The sequence below is a fragment of the Tachyglossus aculeatus genome, chromosome X4, assembly GCF_015852505.1.
Source record: "Tachyglossus aculeatus isolate mTacAcu1 chromosome X4, mTacAcu1.pri, whole genome shotgun sequence".
In the NCBI taxonomy this organism is placed as follows: Eukaryota; Metazoa; Chordata; class Mammalia; order Monotremata; family Tachyglossidae; genus Tachyglossus; species Tachyglossus aculeatus.
Window position 1 is genome coordinate 12,561,743 of NC_052098.1, and position 21,086 is coordinate 12,582,828.

At 41.8% G+C, this 21,086-nt stretch overlaps 1 protein-coding gene across 2 annotated transcripts in view; it reads left to right on the plus strand.

The window, feature by feature from the left end:
• Positions 1 to 21,086, plus strand: part of TRPM3 (transient receptor potential cation channel subfamily M member 3) — a 617,739-nt gene that overhangs the window by 454,515 nt on the left and 142,138 nt on the right. For both annotated transcript variants that reach the window (XM_038769495.1, XM_038769496.1), the window contains exon 7: positions 2,269 to 2,443. In XM_038769495.1, the coding sequence (XP_038625423.1) occupies positions 2,269 to 2,443 (175 nt within the window). The remainder of the gene's footprint in view (positions 1 to 2,268; positions 2,444 to 21,086) is intronic.

A 21,086-nucleotide genomic window follows, 5' to 3' on the forward strand; every position in this document is an offset into this window, starting at 1 on the left:
AATGTAAGATCCTTGTGGGCAGGAGACATGTTTACCAACTCTGCTATACTATCAATCATATTTATTGAGCGCTTACTATGTGCAGAGCACTGTACTAAGCACTTGATACTACTTCTATGCTCTACTCTCCCAAGCACTTAATACAGTGCTCTGCCCACAGTAAACATTCAATAAATATGACAGATTGATTGGTTGATCAATCATTGGTATGTATTGAGAGCTTACTATGTGCAGAGCACCATATTAAGTGCTTAGGAAAGTCTAATCCTATAGAGTTGGCCATGTTCAGGGGAGTGTGTCGTGTGGATCGGATGAATGGTGGTGGAGCCACTTGCTAATTGTCCTACCTCCCAGCCACCCAGGAAATCCGCTATCATCAAGTCCATCAAATGGATTAGATATTTCCATCCATCAGCCTTAATCCTCCTTCTCCCTCCCCCCACTTCACCATCACCACCACTACCACTCTGTCAGGGCAGGCTGAGGTTGGGGTGAGGGAGAACACAAAGCTATGAATCACAGTCTGGACAGTACCTTCAATCAGGCAAATCTGGGGGTCTCTCAAGAGGCTAGAGGAATATAAGGAACTACAAAGTGAGGTTGAGGCAGAAGCAGAGTAAGCAAAATTTGGGTGGTCCAGTCAGCAACTCAGTAGCCTCAAGATGAGAAACTTCAGATCTCAGTAAATAACCCAAAACACTTAAAAAAATATCAAAATAATCCCCCCAAAATAATACAGAACAGACACTAAGCCATTGTCACTTGCTGTTCTGAAGAGCATCATTCTGAATTGAAATAATAATGCAGAGAAGTTTTCTGGGAGAGACTCTGTATTCTTTTAAAGTGACCCATTCAAGCTGTCATATTCTTTAACATCTGATTTTGCTGTGAACTCAAATCCCTAATATTAGGTTACTGAAGGAATGAGCGATCATAGGTAGCATTGAGATCCATGCAACTGACTCATTTTTTTCAACCTGCCCTAGACTGCCCTGGACAATATCTAATTCCTAAATCATCTCAATATTACAGTTTCAGAAGAAGATTGGCAACAGGTAACCAAAAGGAGCTTTGGATTGTAAACCTGGCAAGGGGCCTGGAATTTTGAAACATTGCAACGTGAAAGCCCAGGGGAGGCACAGAGGGAAGGAGGCAAACATCAGGGCTCCCATCTGTGGACCCTCCTGGATTCACAACCATGATTCAATATGGTGCCTATTGGCATTATCCCCATTATAACTAGAGTGGCTTATTGGTTTGCCTTAGGATGCACAATAAGTAAATAGTAGATCTGGGAATGAGGCCCAGTCTCTCTCAGTGAATCATAATAATAATAATAATGATGGCGTTTGTTAAGCACTTACTATTTGCAAAGCACTGTTCTAAGCGCTGGGGGGATACAAGGTGATTAGGCTGTCCCACGTGGGGCTCACAGTCTTCATCCCCATTTTACAGATGAGGTCACTGAGGCTCAGGGAAGTTAAGTGACTTGCCCAATGTCACACAGCAGACTTGTGGCAGAGCTGGGATTCGAACCCATGACCTCTGACTCCAAAGCCCGTGCTCTTTCTACTGAGCCACACTGCTTCTCATCATGCTAACTCTCTCTTGCCCTCTCTTTCTCTATAAATAGACCTATATATAGATTATGTATTCATTCAATCGTATTTATTGAGTGCTTACTGTGTGCAGAGCACTGTACTAAGCACTTGGGAAGTATAAGTTGGCAACATACAGAGACAGTCCCTACCCAACAACGGGCTCACAGTCTAGAAGGGGAAGACAGAAAACAAAAACATGTGGACAGGTGTCAAGTCATCAGAATAAATAGAAGTAAAGCTAGATGCACATCATTAACAAAATAAATAGAATAGTAAATATGTACAAGTAAAATAAATAGAGTAATAAATCTGTACAAACATATATACAGGTGCCGTGGGGAGGGGAAGGAGGTAGGGCGGGGGGGATGTGGAGGGGGGGGAGGAAAGAGGGGGCTCAGTCTGGGAAGGCTTCCTGGAGGAGGTAAGCTCTCAATAGTATATAAGCCTGATTTTAATTTCACTTTCCACTAAGGGTGAGACTGATGTATCCCTATGTGACCTCTGCATTGGAAATTCTGCTGTTTACCAAGAACCCATTTTGACAATGTTTCTGAAGTATTTAGTAGACACTGCTCACTAATTTACATTTTTTTGTTTTTCCTTTTTATTTCTTTGGTTTACTGGGTTTCCTTTCTCTTTTTCCTTTTCCTTTCCAATTCTACTACAGGAATTGGCCAAGGAGTTCCTGTCGTGGCTCTCATTGTGGAAGGTGGACCAAATGTAATCTCCATCGTTCTGGAGTACCTTCGAGACACTCCACCAGTTCCTGTGGTGGTCTGTGACGGAAGTGGACGGGCATCTGACATCCTTGCATTTGGACATAAATATTCTGAAGAAGGAGGGTAGGTAATACTGTGAACCTTGATAGGGCAAGAATTCTGGGAATGATCTATTTTTGAGACTTGGAAACCATCATCATCATCAATCGTATTTATTGAGCGCTTACTATGTGCAGAGCGCATGCTGAAATGATTTAAATCATTGGAACTTGGCCTCCACTAATCCTATTGGTGATTAATTGCTTTCCTGCCATACATGGTAGCAAGTGGTATCCTTCTAACTAAATAATACATATGGTTTTGGTTGCAGAAGCCTCTATAAAGTCATGACACTTTGCACATCTGATTCTATGTTGAGATTAGGTTGGGGATTTGTTACTGAGCCTTCTGTAACACTTGAATTCAAAGTAACTTGCATCATCATCATCAATCGTATTTATTGAGCGCTTACTATGTGCAGAGCACTGTACTAAGCGCTTGGGAAGTACAAATTGGCAACATATACAGTCCCTACCCAACAGTGGGCTCACAGTCTAAAAGGGGGAGACAGAGAACAAAACCAAACATACTAACAAAATAAAATAAATAGAATAGATATGTACAAATAAAATAAATAAATAAATAGAGTAAATAAATATGTACAAACATATATACATATATACAGGTGCTGTGGGGAAGGGAAGGAGGTAAGATGGGGGGATGGAGAGGGGGACGAGGGGGAGAGGAAGGAAGGGGCTCAGTCTGGGAAGGCCTCCTGGAGGAGGTGAGCTCTCAGCAGGGCCTTGAAGGGAGGAAGAGAGCTAGCTTGGCGGATGGGCAGAGGGAGGGCATTCCAGGCCCGGGGGATGACGTGGGCCGGGGGTCGATGGCGGGACAGGCGAGAGCGAGGTACGGTGAGGAGATCAGCGGTGGAGGAGCGGAGGGTGCGGACTGGGCTGTAGAAGGAGAGAAGGGAGGTGAGGTAGGAGGGGGCGAGGTGATGGAGAGCCTTGAAGCCCAGGGTGAGGAGTTTCTGCCTGATGCGCAGATTGATTGGTAGCCACTGGAGATTTTTGAGGAGGGGAGTGATATGCCCAGAGTGTTTCTGGACAAAGATAATCCGGGCAGCAGCATGAAGTATGGATTGAAGTGGAGAGAGACATGAGGATGGGAGATCAGAGAGAAGGCTGATGCAGTAGTCCAGACGGGATAGGATGAGAGCTTGAATGAGCAGGGTAGCGGTTGGGATGGAGAGGAAAGGGCGGATCTTGGCAATGTTGTGGAGCTGAGACCGGCAGGTTTTGGTGACAGCTTGGATGTGAGGGGTGAATGAGAGAGCGGAGTCGAGGATGACACCAAGTTTGCGGGCTTGTGAGACGGGAAGGATGGTAGTGCCATCAACAGAGATGGGAAAGTCAGGGAGAGGGCAAGGTTTGGGAGGGAAGACAAGGAGTTCAGTCTTCGACATGTTGAGCTTTAGGTGGCAGGCAGACATCCAAATGGAGATGTCCTGAAGGCAGGAGGAGATGCAAGCCTGGAGAGAGGGGGAGAGAGCAGGGGCAGAGATGTAGATCTGGGTGTCATCAGCGTAGAGATGATAGTTGAAGCCGTGGGAGCGAATGAGGTCACCAACTTGCATGCCATCAATCTTTGCATCACCCTAGAGAGTAAGAAATTGTAGCTCATTTTATAGCTGGAGAAGTGCCTTGCCCAAATCCGAGGGCCATGCTTATAGTGATCGACATCATCAGAGTTTTTATTTAAAGTTCGAGGTTCATACCAGCTGCTGATATTTTCAGGGGAGTAGATGCATCTAATTTCCACAGGGTACTGAAGAACTCAAACAAGAGTGTGGACTTGTGGGAGGCCAAATTTCTCTGGGTTGGAATTCTTTTTCTTCAACTGAGCCTTCCATTTGCTTTTAGGAAACACATTGTTACCCTAGAAATCTGATATAATTGTGATTTGGAATTTACAGATGTATTCATTTAATACCCAGTGAAAATTGGCATTGTAACTTGTAGTTAGGCTTATGACGTATTTGTTTAGACTCAGATTAAACAGAAGTTAAATGACTCAAGCAATGAAAATGCCCCAAGTTCCCTATTTCATTCATTAATATGGGTTTACTGGCATCGCGTTCCTGCGCCGCCATGCTTCCCCCCCCACTCCCCCCACCAGCTCCTGCCCCCCAATTTGGCCAATCTGTTATATTGCTGTTAACAAAGCACATTTATTCATTTATTAATGTGTGTACATTGTGCCCAGGACTGTATGTCTCACATTGGCTTTTTCAGTCACACATGCACAGGCAGGTGAATTTCACAGTTCAGTGGTGTCCTCTTTCAATTTGAAGGATCAAATACATGTTATTCCTCCTACTTAGAATGTGAGCCCCATGCAGGACAGGAACTGTGTCCAACCTAGTTAACTGGTGCCTACCCCAGAGCTTAGAACAGTGTTTGGCACATAGCACTTAACAAATACCATAAAAAATTATTTGGACAACAGAGTTTAGTATGGACTATGGAAGGGAGAGGCTGGAAGTAAGAAGGCTGTTAATCTAGCCAGACAGTGGGGAGAGTGTGAAGCAATAATATTGATTGAGCACTTATTCCGTGTAGAGCACTGTACTCAGTACTTGGAAGCAACAAATTTATTAGACATGAAACAATAGTAGTAGAAACAACAGAGTAAAAAGATAAGTATATAATGGTGTGTGTCAGTACCCAAGGGCTTGGGTGACCAGGAAGTGCTGAATTGACAATTGGTAGGGGGTTGGATGGGGCAGGGTAGGACAGTGGGTAGGAGGGGTAGGGTGGGGAGATGAGAGCAAAGGATGAAATGGGGATATGAGAGGAGTCAAAGAAAATGCCATGGTTGCAGGCTTGAGAGATGGGGAGGATTGTGGTGGTTTTAGAAATGATGAATAACTTAGGCAGAAGAGAGGATTTATAAGGGAAGATGAGGAGTTCAGTTTGGGGCATGTTGCACTCAATCGTATTTATTGAGGCTTACTGTGTATAAAGCACTGTACTGAGCACTTGGGAGAGTAAAATACAACAATATAACAGACACATTCCCTGCCCATAACAAGTGTACAGTCTAAAGGGGGAAACTGACATTAATGTGAATAAATAAATTACACTTGCATTGGCGGTGCTTGTGGGACATCCATGTAAAAATCTCCAGGAGGGAGGAGGAGATGTGAGATTGCAGAGGAGAGGGGTTGGGGCTGATGAGCTAGATTTGGGAATCCCCTGCATAGAGGTGGCTGTTGATGTTGTGGGAGCTGATGAGTTCCCCAAGAGAGTGAGTGTAGATTGAGAATATAGAAGGGGACCCAGAACTGAACCAAAGTGATGCTTGTGAGGGTGGAAAAAAGCAGGAGTATCCATCCAGGAAATATTGAAACATCAGCAGAATTTACTAACATTTGTTAGAGGAAAAGACAAAAATATAAGCAAGGCAGTGAACTTGCAGGACAAGGAAGATGGTGATGGTGTAAACTCTGATGGGAAAGTTTGCCGGGTGGGGGAGGTTTAAGAGGGAAGATGATAAGGGATTCACGTTGGGCTATGTTGAGTTTGGGGTACCTGTGGAACATCCATGCAATAATATCTTGGAGGCAAGAGGAAATGTCTAAATTGGTATGGAGCCATTAGCGCTGGAGAAGCAGTGTTGCTTAGTGGATAGAGCACAGGTCTGGGAGTCAGAAAGACCTGGGTTCTAATACCAGCTCCACCATATGTCTGCTTGTGACCTTGGGCAAGTCACTTAACTTATCTGCACCTCAGTGTCAAAGTGGGGATTAAAAGTATAAGCCCCATGTTGGACAGAGACTCTGTACAACCTGATTGACTTGTATCTACTCCAGTGCTTAGAACAGTGCTGGGCACATAGTAAGCATTTAACAAGTACCATAATTATTATTATCTGCATAGAGGTGGTGGGCTGAATCCATGGAAATGTATGATTCCCTGAGAGTATGAGTAGTACTTATTGGATGCTTACTGTCTGCAGAGCACTGTACTAAGCACTTGGGAGAGTACAGTGCAACAGAGTTGGTCAATATGTTCCCTATCCACAAGGAGCTTACAGTGTAGAGGGGGAGCTTACTGTCTAGAGTGTATAGTGAGAAGAATGGGGGCCCAGAACAGGTCATGTTTCCAGAAGGGAATGCTCAAAATTGTCAAAGACAGCCAAGAAGTCATGGAAGATTAGCACAAGGTAGGAGTCCATACAATTTGGCTAAAAGGAGGTCGTTGGAGTCCTTGGTGAGCACAGTGGCAATAGAGTGAAGGGGGCTAAAACCAGATTGTAGGTGGGTATATACACTCTGTTCAAAGAGTTTGGGTTAAGAATGGAGCAGGGGGATGGGGTGGTAGCTGGAGAATAGAATGGGATTCAGAGAAAGATTTTTCAGTGAGTGAGAGACTTAGCATATTTGAAAGTTCATTTAGATTATTGTGCAGAATTATATCCCTTTCTTTATATTTTTTGCCATTTTGAGGCCTACGTTTGGGTGAAAATGGAAAAATAGCATTTGTAGCACTATTTTTCCATTTCAACTTGCTTTCTTGAATGGACTTTTGATGCAGCAACAAAGCAAGATGAATAAGTGCTTAGTACAGTGCTCTGCACATAGTAAGCACTCAATAAATGATTGAATGAGTGAATGAATATTAGCAATACCCTTGATTATGGGAAAACACTATTCCCACTAATTATCTTCTACCATATGTCCATTAGCCAAACCCTTCCAAGCATTATCATATTTTTAGGTCTAATTCGGGCCTGTTGTATCATTTTGACACAATATCTCAACATTTTAGCCTCACTAGAACTGTCTTTTTCAATCATTCTCAAATTGCCATTTTCTGCAGTTATAATCACATAGACCCACATAATTTAATCCAAATATGAGGCTTTTTTGGTTTATTTTGGATTATTGTTAAAAATGAATTTTCTTTCCTGAGCCTTGTTATTTTAAACTTTGGGATTTTTTTTTTGCAATCTGAACTTTGAATGCCCAGAGACTATAAAAGAACTACCAAGAATGTGAATTTGAGAGTGAGTCACTTTGGAAACTAAATGCAATTGGTGGAATGGAAAAATCTCTTCGAGACCAGATTGTTTGAAATTAGATAAAGACAAATAGTGTCTTTCATAATGCACATAGATTTTGATGGCCTGACTGGCATTAGCGATTCAGTTATTCTACCTTTTCTTCTATTCTCTCCATGTCCATTCTGTGCCTTATAAGTGTATCAGAGAAAAAATGAAACTTTATCTCAAGAAGCTCTTTGGTATTTTCTAACAGTTTTGCATCCCAGTTTTCACTGAAACACAAAGAAACTACAAGACATTCACCCTTGCTATGTTTCATTACTTTATCAATATTATTAAACCATTCATCTGTGCCTACTACCTGCAGACAACACAATAACTGATGTAGTGGATTCTATAAGCAATTGCCCTTATCTAGGTCATAAAGCCCTGGCTCTTTTAGAGGCTTGACTGAGGTTAATGAATTTTTTGCTCTAATTGCCTTCCCATTTGCATATTTAGCTTGCATATGTTTTCAAAGATGCCGGGTGATTAGCATTAAATGTAGCCCAGGAATATTATGCATGTTACACTCTCGTTTAGATTACAGTTTCTCGGGTTTATTTTGATTTTAAAATCAAAGGTCATTTTGAACCACCCATTTCTGCTGTAACTCCAAAAGAAAACACCTAAGACATTTGGGCTTCCCCATTGCTTCTCACTCAAGAGTGCAAACACTGCAGAAGAAAATCCAAGATTTAGGCCAAAGTACATATGCCCACTGTGACAGGACAGTGAATTGGTTAAATCAAATTGCTCAACCTTCCTGAGAATTGCACCTACTATGTGCCTCAACTCCTACCTACATAGCTCGATTCTATTAGCAATTTTAGCCACTTATTCTAACCATCGACCTTAGTTTTGTTTAATTTTTTAAATAGTTACACTGAGTATATCGCTAATCTTTCCAATGTTTTATTCAAAGGCATGGTGAAATGCATAATCATTGAGAAGGGGAAAAAAATCACCTGGTCCAATATAAGCTAAACCAAGAATATTAGCCTAGTGCTAGCAGAAGCACCTATCTCCAGCTAAATTTCAATGTGACCAAAGATGACGGAAAAGCCATCTAGAGAGAGCCCTAACTTGACATTTTGGAAAGCTGGCTGCAGGATAAATCCTTAAACTCATCATCAGTGTTCATTGGAGCACGGCATTCTGTAGAGCTGAAAAATTGTGATGTGATTTAGGGTCACATATGTTTTCTTTTTCACCTCAAAAGAGTTTTCCATACCAGACAGAAGGATGTCAAAAGCCTATTATATGTCTCTATCAGATCTTCCAGAACAGAGTAATTGATTCTGGTGGTTTTGTCTTCCAGCATGATTTGGAAATAATTGGAATGTCAAGTGAGAAAGAAAGAATGCAGGAAATAAAAACTGAACATATTTGCTTCAGGTGTCCACTTAGTTTATATTCATTTCATCTCCTTTTCACTGAGGTGATGCCAGAGTTTGATGCTATTCTAAATGCATTCATAAATATACAAGCACATTCATACAATTCAGAAATACACACACCCACACACAAATCCCTACTGGATGAGCAGATAGAATAGGTCTTTTTTAATGGTTTTAAGTGCTTACTATGGGCCATGCCCTATACTAAGCGCTGGGGTTGATACAAGATAATCATACTAGATTCAGTCCCTATCCCACATCGGGCTCACAGTCCAAGTAAGAGGCAGAATAGGTATGAATCCCCTTATTGCTGATGAGGGAACTGAGGCAGAGAGAGGTTAAATGACTTGTCCAAGGTCACACAGCGGGTAGGTAGCAGAGCCAGTATTAAAATCCAGGTCCTCTGACTTCCAGGCCCATGCTCTTTTCACTAGGCCACACCGCTTCCTTGAGGTCTTAAAACCTCAACAGCAACAAGGGTGAATGAAAGCGGCCAGCAAAAATACATTTACAATTGACTCGGTCTTCTTGCCATCAGATTAGGGTTTAGCTTTTTCCCCGGTTCTCTCTCCCTTGTGTATCTTCTATGCACTTGGATCTGTGACCTTTGGACATTTGAGATTCACCCCACTATCAACCGCATAGCACTTATGTACATATCTTTAAATTGTATATCATAAAATATTTATATTATTGCTGTCTCCCCCTCAAGACTGTAAACTTGTTATGGGCAGGGAATGTGTCAGGGAGCGCTCGATAAATACCATTAAAAAAAGTATCTCTGGACTTTGATGGGCAGCAGGGTCTCCACATAAAAAATCATGCACAAGCTTTTATTGCCCCTTTATCACTAATTCAGTCAATCAGTGGTAAATTTCGAAAGGTTAGATACAGTCATCTGTATTTGCACTTATTGAGGATACTTACTTTGTGCAGAGCACATACTGAGTGCTTGGGAGAGTAGAGTACAGTACAACAAAGTTGGTAGACACAGTCCCTGCCCATAACAAGCTTACAAAGGAGTTTAAAACTCCTGATAAAAGTAAACTAATTTTCATAGAAAGCTCAATGTGTGAGACAAAAATAGTGAAACGGGGACAAGACTGGCTTAATGGAAAGAGCATGGCACCAGAAGTCAGGACATTCGGGCTCTCTTCCCAGCTCAGTCACCAGTGTGCTGTGTGACCTTGGGCAACCCCATAACAGGAAAGGAAAACAAATACAGGCAAAGGAGTCCTAAATTTTAAAGGCCCCGGATTCATTCATTCAATCGTATTTATTGAGCACTTACTGTGTGCAGAGCTCTGTACTAAGGGCTTATGACAGGCAGCAGCAGACAATGGTGGCCGATCTTCCTTATTGGATAACAGATTCATTATCTTTATCATCATCATTAAACAAGAACTGTCCAGTTATGATATGTATGCCTTGATCCTTGATTTTGATATTAAAATCAAGAAGGAATTCTAAGAGAGTTTATGGTTCTCATTTATCCTGATGAGATTATTCCCTGAACCTTTATCCTGTGTCTCCAGAAACTCAGAAAGAAATGGGGAAAATGCTAGCAGTCTAGCTCTCTCCCCTAATGGACATATTGATTGAAGAGACTGGATAATTGCTCAGTTTCTCACTTTGTGTAAATACAGCCTTGAAAGCATATGAAAAACTTCTCCAGGCATCAGTTTCCTCATCCGTAAAATGGGGATTCAAAACCTGTTCTCCCTCCTACTTAGACAGTGAGCCCCATGTTGGGCGGGGACTATGTATGATCTATCTTGTATCTATCCCAGGGCTTATTACAGTGCTTGGCATATAGTGAGTGTTTAAAAAAAACACATTTATCATTTCTACTCACCATATCCCCACCCATAGCAGTACTGTGCATATCCTTATACTCAGTTATGCACATATATCAGATATCCTTATGCTTCCCCTACCTATAATTTATTTTAATGGCTGTCTCCCTCACTATATGGTAAGATCCTTGAGGGCAGGGATTGTGTCTACCATTTTTCTTGTATTCTCCTGAGTGCTTACTACAATGCTCTGCACCAAGTAAGCTCTCGATTATTATTATTATTATCACATGCCGTCAAGTCGTTTCTGATTCATAGCAACTTTATGGGCATATTTTCTCCTGAACACCCTATCCTCTGCCATAATCTGTAACGTTGCTAACAGTTCTTCCGTTACCATTGTTATGATTTCTATCAATTTGTTTCTATGGTTATGGTTTCTAGCCATCTAGCTGCTGGTCTGCCTCTTCCACGTTTTCCCTGGACTTTCCTGATGGGTTAACTATTTAAGGAAAACAATCTTCCCATATTATAATTATTGAATGGGCTATTTCATGGGCCTTTATATTTTAAAAGCGTCATTTTAATCCTATGATTATGGATGAGAAATTGAAAAATGGAAGTTGGAAAATGTGTCATCTTTGCATTAAGCAAATGCCATTATACAGTGTTGCATTTTCTTCCCATCAAAATGCTTAATGCCTGTGGAGAATGTCGAGCCATTTCCATAGGTTTTACAAACCTTAGCTGATTCTCACTTCACCTGTGATGGGTAAGCCATCGTAGAAATGGACGGAAAATGAGAAGCAAACACAATTCAGGAATTTAACAACGTATAACTGATTCTACAGTATTACAGGCAGAGAAGGCTTTTCACTGCCTTGTGTAGATAAATGCTAACACAAAGATGGACTGGCAGTTTAAACAGGACTGGTAGCGATGGATCTCATTATTGCTCTGCACCCAGCTGGGTCATACATCATCAAACATGTATGTGATTGATACATAGCAACAAGTGTTTTTGTAAGTGAAGTGTTTTTCTCACTTCATTCTTTTCATCTAGACCTCTCTTCCAGTTGTCTTATCCTCTACTCTCCCTGTCTTCTCTTTTCCTCTAATAAAACAGTACTATAATTTGTTATGGCATGTATTAAGCCATAATACATTTTTGAGGTGAGGTGCTGTGTCGGGGCTCTGGATACATTTCCAATGCCTGGACCTGCCCTTGCCCTGTATCTGCCCCCTCAGATGTCTCTTCTGGGGATGTAAGGATGGAAGAAGGCTCAGATCGGTCTGCATCTTGAAAGGCTCTTCCAATTCCAGTCCCAGCAGCGAGGCCTACTGGATAGAGCAAAGGGCCTGGGAAGTCAGAAGGGCCTGGCTTCTAATTTTAGCTCTGCCATTTGTCATTTGTCTGTTGTATGACCTTGGGCAAGTCACTTACCTTCTCTGTGCCTCAGTTACCTCATCTATAAAATGGGAACTAAGACTTTGAGTTCCATGTGGGACATGGACTCTGTCCAGCCTGGTTAGCTTTTATCTGCCCCAGTGCTCAGAACATTGCCTGGCATGTAGTAAACCTTAACAAGTATCATATTAAAAAAAATAATTCATCAATATCTTGCTGGATATCCCACCACTTTCTTCAGAGCCTCACAGTATTGTTTATCAGTCAATCAGTGGTTACTGTGTGTAGAGTACTGTATTAAGTGCTTGGGAGGGTACAATACAGTGGACACATTTTCTGCCCTCAAGAGGTTTGCAGTCTGTGTATCTATTGAGATGACAGAACTCACTCTAGGCAGTGCTGCTACTCTTCACAAGGCATAATGATGATTTAAAGATGGAAAACTGCCAAATGAAAACAGAGCAAGATGAATAATATAAATAATTATTATTGTAGTGTTTAGTGCATTCTAGAATAGCATATCATAATGTTAACAATGGTTAATAATACACTTTTCTATGCACTGGGGTAGTTACAAGGTACTTAGGTTGTCCCACGTGGGGCTCACAGTCTTAATCCCCATTTTATAGATGAGGTAATTGAGGCACAGAGAAGTGAAGTGACTTGCCAAAGTCACACAGCTGGTAAGTGGCAGAGCCAGGAATAGAAGCAGAGTGGCTTAGTGAAGCAGTGTGGCTTAGTGGCAAGAGCCTGGCCTCAGAGGTTGTGGGTTTGAATCCCACCTCCCCCACTTGTCAGCTGTGTGATTTGGGGCAAGTCACTTAACTTTGTGCCTCAGTTACCTCATCTGTAAAATGGGGATTAAGATTGTGAGCCCCACGTGGGACAACCTAATTGCCTAGTATCTACCTCAGCGCTTAATGCTTGGCATGTGGTAAGCGCTTAACAAATACCATAATTATTAACCCATGTCTTCTGACTCCCAAGCCTGTGCTCTTTCTACCAAGCCAAGCTGCTTCTCTAATGATTGCTTGTCAGGAAATAGCCCCTTTCCAAGTAGAATATAACCTAATTACTGTAGTGAAAAGTAGTATCTTGCTTTGTAATGAAAAGGATGACCCATATTGGACTTAGTTGAAAATGTACAATTTATTAAGATTTTGAATTTGTTGCAGCACCCACACAGTCATCATCATTATCATCATCAATATTTATTGTCTCTATCCTAACTCACCATTCCCACTTATTCCAATCTTTTCTCTGAGGATGTCTGAAAGGGATAAATCAACCATCATCATCATCATCATCAACAACAACATAGGTACTTATTGAACTATAAGCAGAGAATGTATGAGACACTTGAGAAGTAGTTCTGGTGTTCAAGGAGTTTATAATCTAAAAAAAAGCAAACTACAGCAATGGAAACTTTTCTAGCCTATTTTCAATGCAAAAGATGGGGGTGTTTGCCACAGCTGTTTCCCTCCAGGACAGCAAACATCTGTTCTGTTGAGATCATTCACATAGACACTTTTGGCCAAGGAGTCTGGCATTCTTGCACTCACTTCTGAATGGCTTGGAAGTTCACCCTAAAGCCAGCTGTTGCTTCAGAGTTCCATCTTCCCTCCCTAACCTCCTGAACTCTAGTAACAACCCCAGGGAAATCCAGGCTGGCAGTGGGATGAAGGTAAATCAGGGCCACAGCCTATCTGTCGGTCGAGCAGACGTGCTCATGTCCAGGTTTACAGGACTAGCTGGAAGGTGGGACTCAAGGTAGGTGGCTCCAAAACCATTTCCATTGGTTGTTGGGGGCCATTCTAGCCAACACCGGTTGAACAAAGAATAAACTGTTTTTTCCTTTTGTGGACTTGGTTCAAACTGAGTATTTCTAGTGAAAATGTCATTTAAAAAATCCACTTGCCCCTTGCCAGATTTGCCTGTTAATTTCTTAGTATTTATTAGGTTAACAGGACACTGTATGGGCATCATGCATATCTTTGCTGTAATATATTTAATATTCACATGGACTCTGATTTCTGTCCTTTAGGCACTAAATTCCACTGTACTAAATCACCTTACGTTAGAAAAAGGATACCCAGGTTATCTCAGTTGGCATTGGAACCTCTAGCTCGTGGAAAGAGCACGGTCCTGGGAGTCAGAGGACCTGGGTTCTAATCCCAGATCTGCCACTTGTCTGCTGTATGACATTGAGCAAGGCACTTCACTTCTCTGTGCCTCAATTTTCTTATCTGTAAAATGAGGATTCAATCCATCTTCTCTCTTCCCCTAAGACTGTGAGCCCCATATTGGACAGGGACCATCTGACCTGATTAGCTTATATCTACCACAGTGCTTGACACAAAGCGCTTAGCAGACACCATTTTAAAAAAATTGAATGACTTTTCATCTAAGCTAGTGGTGTCATTAAAAATGAATGGTACTTTGGGCATGTGTAATATCTTTCATGCAAAGATCCTAGTGCAGGTTACAGACAGTAATTAAATACTACAGTGTGGAGGGGAAATATATATGCAACAGGAGCCCCACATGCTGTGAAAAGATTTCTCTTACCTTCAGTCATCACCATAGGGTGCATTAAGACTAGAATAGCAGTATTAACTCAATAAGTGGGGCTTAGAAAATTTATTTCAAAAGAGCCTTTTCATTTATTTGCATAATAGAGTAAAACTCTTCTACAAATCACTAGTCTGGCTTATTGAATTTTTCAGAGATGACAGTGAAAACTCAGCATCTTTGCAGTAATAGGTAGAGGCTTTAGCACTCTGTGTACTTCATCGATGAGGAATTTTACCAACCTGTGCCCTTGCTTACCAGTGGTTTAGCATATAATGATTATAGTTGTTGTATTTGCTAAGCATTGACCATGTGCTATGAGCTGGGGTGGATACAGTATAATCAGCAGCATGGCCTAATGGATAGAACATGGGCCAAGGAGTCAGGGGACCTGGGTTCTAATCCCCGCTCCTCTGTCTGTCTGCTATGTGATCTTGGGCAGGTCACTTAACTTTTCTGTGCCTCAGTTACCTCAACTGTAAAATGGGGATTAAGACTGTGAGCCCCATGTGGGACATGGACTGTGTCCAACCTGATTAGCTTGTATTTACCCTACCGCTTAGAACAGTGCTTGATGCAAAGCAAGTGCTTAACAAATGCCATCATTATTATTAGGTAAGACACTGTCCCTATCTACACGGGGGCCACACAGTTCTGAAGGGGAGAGAGAACAGGTATTTAATCCCCATTTTCCAGATAAGAAAACTGAAGCACAGATTCATTCATTCATTCAATCGTATTTATTGAGCGCTTACTGTGTGCAGAGCACTGTACTAAGCGCTTGGGAAGTACAAGTTGGTAAGTTGGCACAGATGCATTAAGATGGCACAGATACAAGTTGGCACAGATGCATTAAGCGACTTGTTTAAGGCCACACAGCTATGTAGTGACGGAGGCAGGATTAGAACCCAGGTCTCCAAACTCCCAATTAATAATAATAACAATTGTGGTATTTATTAAGTTCTTACTTTATGTTAGACACGTACTAAGCACTGGGGTAGATGCAGGCGTTTGGGTTGAACACAATCCCTGTCCCACACAGGGCTCACAGTTATAATCCCCATTTTCCAGATGAGGGGACTGAGGCCCAGAGAAGTGAAGCAACTTGCCCAAGGTTATGCAGCAAACATGAGGAAGAGCTGTGATTAGAACTCAGGTCCTTCTGACTTCTGGCCCATGCTCTATCCACTAAGCCATGCCGCTTCTCCATTCTGTGCTCTTTCCACTAGGCCACCATGCTTCTCTAAGCATCTTTTCTTTCACTGTCCTCCCCAACTCAGACCTTCCAGGGCCTGTTTAAACAGACTTCCACTTCTGTGCCTGGCATGACTCATCTGTAAAATGGGGCGTCAGTACCAGTTCTCCCTCCCATTTAGTGAGCCGTACAGGGATTGTGTCTGTCCTGATTATGTTGAATCTATCCCAGTGCTTAGTACATTGCCTGACACATAGTAAACACTTAGCAAATGCTGTAATAATAATAACACTATTATTATAATGCCCAGCTGGATCCACAATCTCCAGATTCCACCTCTCCTGCCAGGTAGTAGAGGGTATCCTCCTCAGTAGATACAACCAAATGGTGCCCCAGAACCTATCTCTGGGTCTCTGCCCGACACCAGTCTGAATCCCTAGACCACAGTCAGATTGGTGTTTGGATGATGTGGGCTGAGGGGTTCCGTGGTCTGACAGCACTGATTGGCATGAATGCCATTGCTATTTGACACCCCGTTCAGCCACTTTGCTTCCCCAGGGCGATGCTTGTCAGTGTACTGGAGCATTGAAAGTACCCCAGAGGCACCATATTATGGAATCACTTGCTCAGAACTATGCTCCTTTTCAGCCACTAAGTGCTGCATTGAGAAATGATTCCAATAGGAAATCGCACAAGAGGAAAGTAAATGGCCCAGTCAAGTGAAAACTGAGGGAGATGAAGAGCAAACAAAATCAAATTTGGCTTTTACACTGATATGGTGAAGGGTATTACTTGCAAATAAACAACTTTGTGCTCACTACCCAAGTAAGGTACACTTTGATAGGCACAGTCAAAGCCACGTTTTTAGAAGCCCTTTAAAAAATCCTAGCCACCACTTTTTCCTAGAATTAGATGATTTTCCTCCTCCTCCGATTCTGCATGCATCTGGTATAGTATTCTGAGACAGGAATAGTTGATAAGTGAGGACGTCTCACCTTCTCACTCTGTCCTTTTGGGAGAGTACAGTATAACACAGTTAGCAGGCACATTCCCTGCCCACAATGACCTTACAGTCTTAATCCCCATTTTACAGATGAGGTAGCTGAGGCTCAGAGAGGTTAAGTGACTTGCCCAAGGTCACACAGCGGACAAGTGGCAAAGCCAGGATTAGAACCCAGGTCCTTCTAACTCCCAGACCTGTGCTCTTTCCTCTAGGCCATGCTGCTTTCTTTTACGCACTTGATATTTAACCCACCATCAGCCCCACAGCACTTATGTACATGGCTGTAAATTATTTATTTATCTTAATGTCTGTCTCCTGCTCTAGACTGTAAGCTCCTTGTGGGCAGGGAACATGTCTACTGCCTTTGTTATAGTATACTTTCCCATATGCTTAGTACAATGCTCTGTACCCAGTAAGTGCTCAATAAATACCCTTGATTGATTGATTAGGCATCTTTATGGCAACTTTCATTTTTAATCAAAACAAATGTCAGTAAAACAAGTATGAATCACCTACCCAAAGCCTAAAGAAAACTCCCAGTCAGACTCCTGAAAATCAGGAAGTGGACTGAGCAAATAGGTAATGCTCCGTACCTCTACTTTCTCTTCTCATTTTGTTCATTTTCATGGGACTCTTATGGGTATATGGTATGTGGTGCACGTTTAATCTGGAGAGACATGAGACAGTGGAAGTAAATACCAATGGGTGAAGAGGAGAGGATGGCATCAATAGGTGTGCATGGGATTAAATGCAGGCATTTTTACTGACCTATTCATTCCCTCCTGTTCAAATTCTATCTTGGGGCACATTTTGATATCACATATCTTCCCAAGTACACTAGTTTCAACTGAATTCCATACTCAATAGGCAGGGGTAGACGGGATGCTTGTTGTGGGCGGGGGGGGTGTTTATTGTTATATTGTACTCTCCCAAGCACTTAGTATAGTGCTCTGCACACAGAAAGTGCTCAATAAATACGATTGACCGAATGACTGGTGATTGTTGCTTCTTGAATTAAGAACCAGTGTCCCAGCCTGATGCTAGGAGTTGTTAGGGCCACTGAAGACTGCACTGATACTTGGGTTGGATCATGCTGTTTGGCTTGATATTTTCCTAGATGCCACATTCTGTGCACTGTTACACACTAGAGAAGCCACATGGCCTAATGGAAAGAGCACTGGACGTGAAGAGAGAGATCTGGGTTCTAATTCTGCCTCTGCTACTTGTGTGACCTTGGGCAAGTTACCTACTTTCTGCCTCAGTTTCCTTATTTGTAAAATGGGGATTCAATAACTGTCCTCCCTCCTACTTAGACCCTGAGCCGCATGTGGAGGAGAGAGTTTGTCTGAGCTGATGCTCCTGTATCTACCCCAGTACTTAGTACAGTGTTTGGCTCATAGTAAACACTGAACAAGTACCATAATTATGTATTATTATCCTGTTTTGGCCCCGGAAACAGTGATATTTTTGAAAGAGTTACAAGTTTATGGCTGCAATAGTATATGTCCTTGGACAAGTCACCTAACCTTCCTCCACCATGCATTATGCCTGTACATATCATAGACAGATACCATCTGCTTCAAGCAAATGAGAAAATTTTAATATCTTTTTAAAAATAATAATGTTTATTAAGCACTTACTGTGTCAAGCACTGTTCTAAGCCATGTTCTAAAAGCATCTGGAAACTCTTAATTGAAATTGCCCTTCAAGTACAAAATTGTGTTATTGTTAATTAATTCTGATGCTTTAAATGCACCCTTCATTTTCCCAGATTAAAGCTTTTAAGTCATTCTTGCAATATGCATAAAATGAGGTTTTTTAACCAACCCATTAACCTTAATCCAGGTTTGATTGTTCATACTGCACCAGGTCCTTTTGATAAATGATAAATTAATTTATCTTTTTTGATTCATCAAAAAATATCCCTTTGAATGAACTATTTGGGGACATCAATTGTGTTGCATCTAAGAAGTCAAATAATTATCTGTTCAGTTTCGTTGGTTGTTGGTTATTTTTGACTCATCTTTGACATCTTGACTTATCTAACAAGCCCTTCACTAAAAGTACAACTTTTTAAATGAAGAAACAAAACTGTCATACTACTAAAATTTCCACATTTCACACATTACATTTCTTAAATTGCTAAACCCTCTGAGGCCCACTAGTAATAATGATGCTGCATTCAAAAAAAAAAATTAATGGTTTAACTAATTTGGCACTACATTGGCAGAGCCTGAGTTCACGGATTGAAACGATAGATAATGTTACTATGTTCTGGCATCAGGCACATTTCAAACACTAATCTTTTTGCCCAATAAAACGAAACCAAAATTGCTCTCTTAGATATCCATTCACTTTTAATTACCTGAGTCAGGCAGGGGAAATCTTGGGCTTTGCGAGAAAACTGTGAATATTTTTTTTTTTAAAGCGACATCTAGGCTGACCATAAATCCTGATGTAGCCAGGATAGTCCTTGATTTTTGTCAGCTTCCCAAGAAATTTCAGAACAATTGAGAGAGGCTGCAGGATTGTGCCTGTTGTGGCCAAACTGGCCAGTTTATCTGCACAAACAGTCAGCTCCTTTCATTTACTTTAAATGCACAGTGCTTGGCACATAGTAAGTGCTTAATAAATGCCATTATTAAACATTGGTATTTATTGAGTGCTTACTGTGAGCAGGGCACTATACTAAGCACTCAGGAGAGAGCAATATAGTTGGTAGACATGTTCCCTGCCCTTAAGGAGCTTACAATCTAGTGGACTGCAAATACTAGATGTACCCAAAGGAATCCCTGATCAAGGGAGGGCATGGTGTCCTGCACCATCATTCCAAGCAATGATGAGGAAAATAGAAAGACTGGGTTTTCCTTTGTATATATTCATTTCCACCCCCATGGAATTTCTAATCCACAGGGAAAATTCCCAAGAAAAAATCTAGCACCATGAGGAAAATACCAGAGAAATAAGTTTAAATTTGAAGACAAAATGCCAACAAAAGCACAGTCCTCATACCATCCCCAAAAGGAAATAGAAAAGAGAAGCAGAGTACTGCTGTAAATTTTTGTGATATTTGTCAAGTACTGCACTAAACATGGGGATAGAGTCAAGATAATTAGATCATGTAAGCTCGCTTTGTCTGTTTATTGGTGTATTGTACTCTCCCAAGTGCTTAGTACAGTGATGTGCACCCAGTAAGCACGCAATAAATACGACTGAATGAAATGCAGTCCCTGCCCCACATGGAGCTCACAGTCTAAGTAGGAGAGAGATCAGAGAGAAGGGGTAGGTAGGACCCCTCTAGACTGTAAACTCCTAGAAGGCAGGGAACATGTCTACCAACTCTGTTGTGCTGTACTCTGCCAAGTCCTTAGTACAACTCTGCACATAATAAGAGTTCAGTAATTGCCATTTATTGATTGAGAGAATAGATATTTAATTCCCATTTTCCAGATGAGCAAACTGAGGCAACGAGAAATGAAGTGACTTGCCCAAGGTTGCACAGCAGACAAGTGGTAGATTCAGGATTCAAACCCAGCTCCTCTAACTCCCAGGCCTGTGCTCATTCCTCCAGCTACACTGCTTTCATTTTTGCTTAAGGCTACCACCTGATTCTCATTAACCCCACTGCCTGATTTCTGTTAGGACAGCCCTGGTCTCCTTTAGACCCAGCCATATGGGCCAGTGCTTATTTTCATGGCTGATCTAACAGGTCTGTGCAGAGGCTCTGAAAAATACTCTGATTTCATCACCCCTTGCCGAATAAAGGAACATAAGAGACAAGAGGAGATGGTTGGCTCATACACTGTTAAAACATAATCCCATTTAAAATTAAACTTTTCCTATCACTGTGATAGCCTTCCTATGACTTTTCAGTCTGCAATTTCCCATTTGTTACTGCCCCGAGAAGCAAGGAAATGATCCTTTCCTCGTTTTAAAGCTAGTAAAATGGAGGCACGGGCAGAATAAATGACTTTCTCAAAGACCTGCCGTTAAATCTGAGGGAGAACGGCAATTGGAATTCAGGAGCTCTTCACAGTCCAGTATCTGCCCTACTTCTCCTAATTCTCTTGCACAGTAGGCCCAGGTGCAAGTCATAAGCAGGACTGAGGGCAATGCCTACATTAATGATGGTCCTGCTGCCACTGGCTTCCACAGGCCTAAGCTGCCCTTGGAAGAGACTTGTCTCAGGAAATGGGAAGGAATCTCCCAATGTGTCTTGACATCCCAGATTTAGCAGGTGTATGT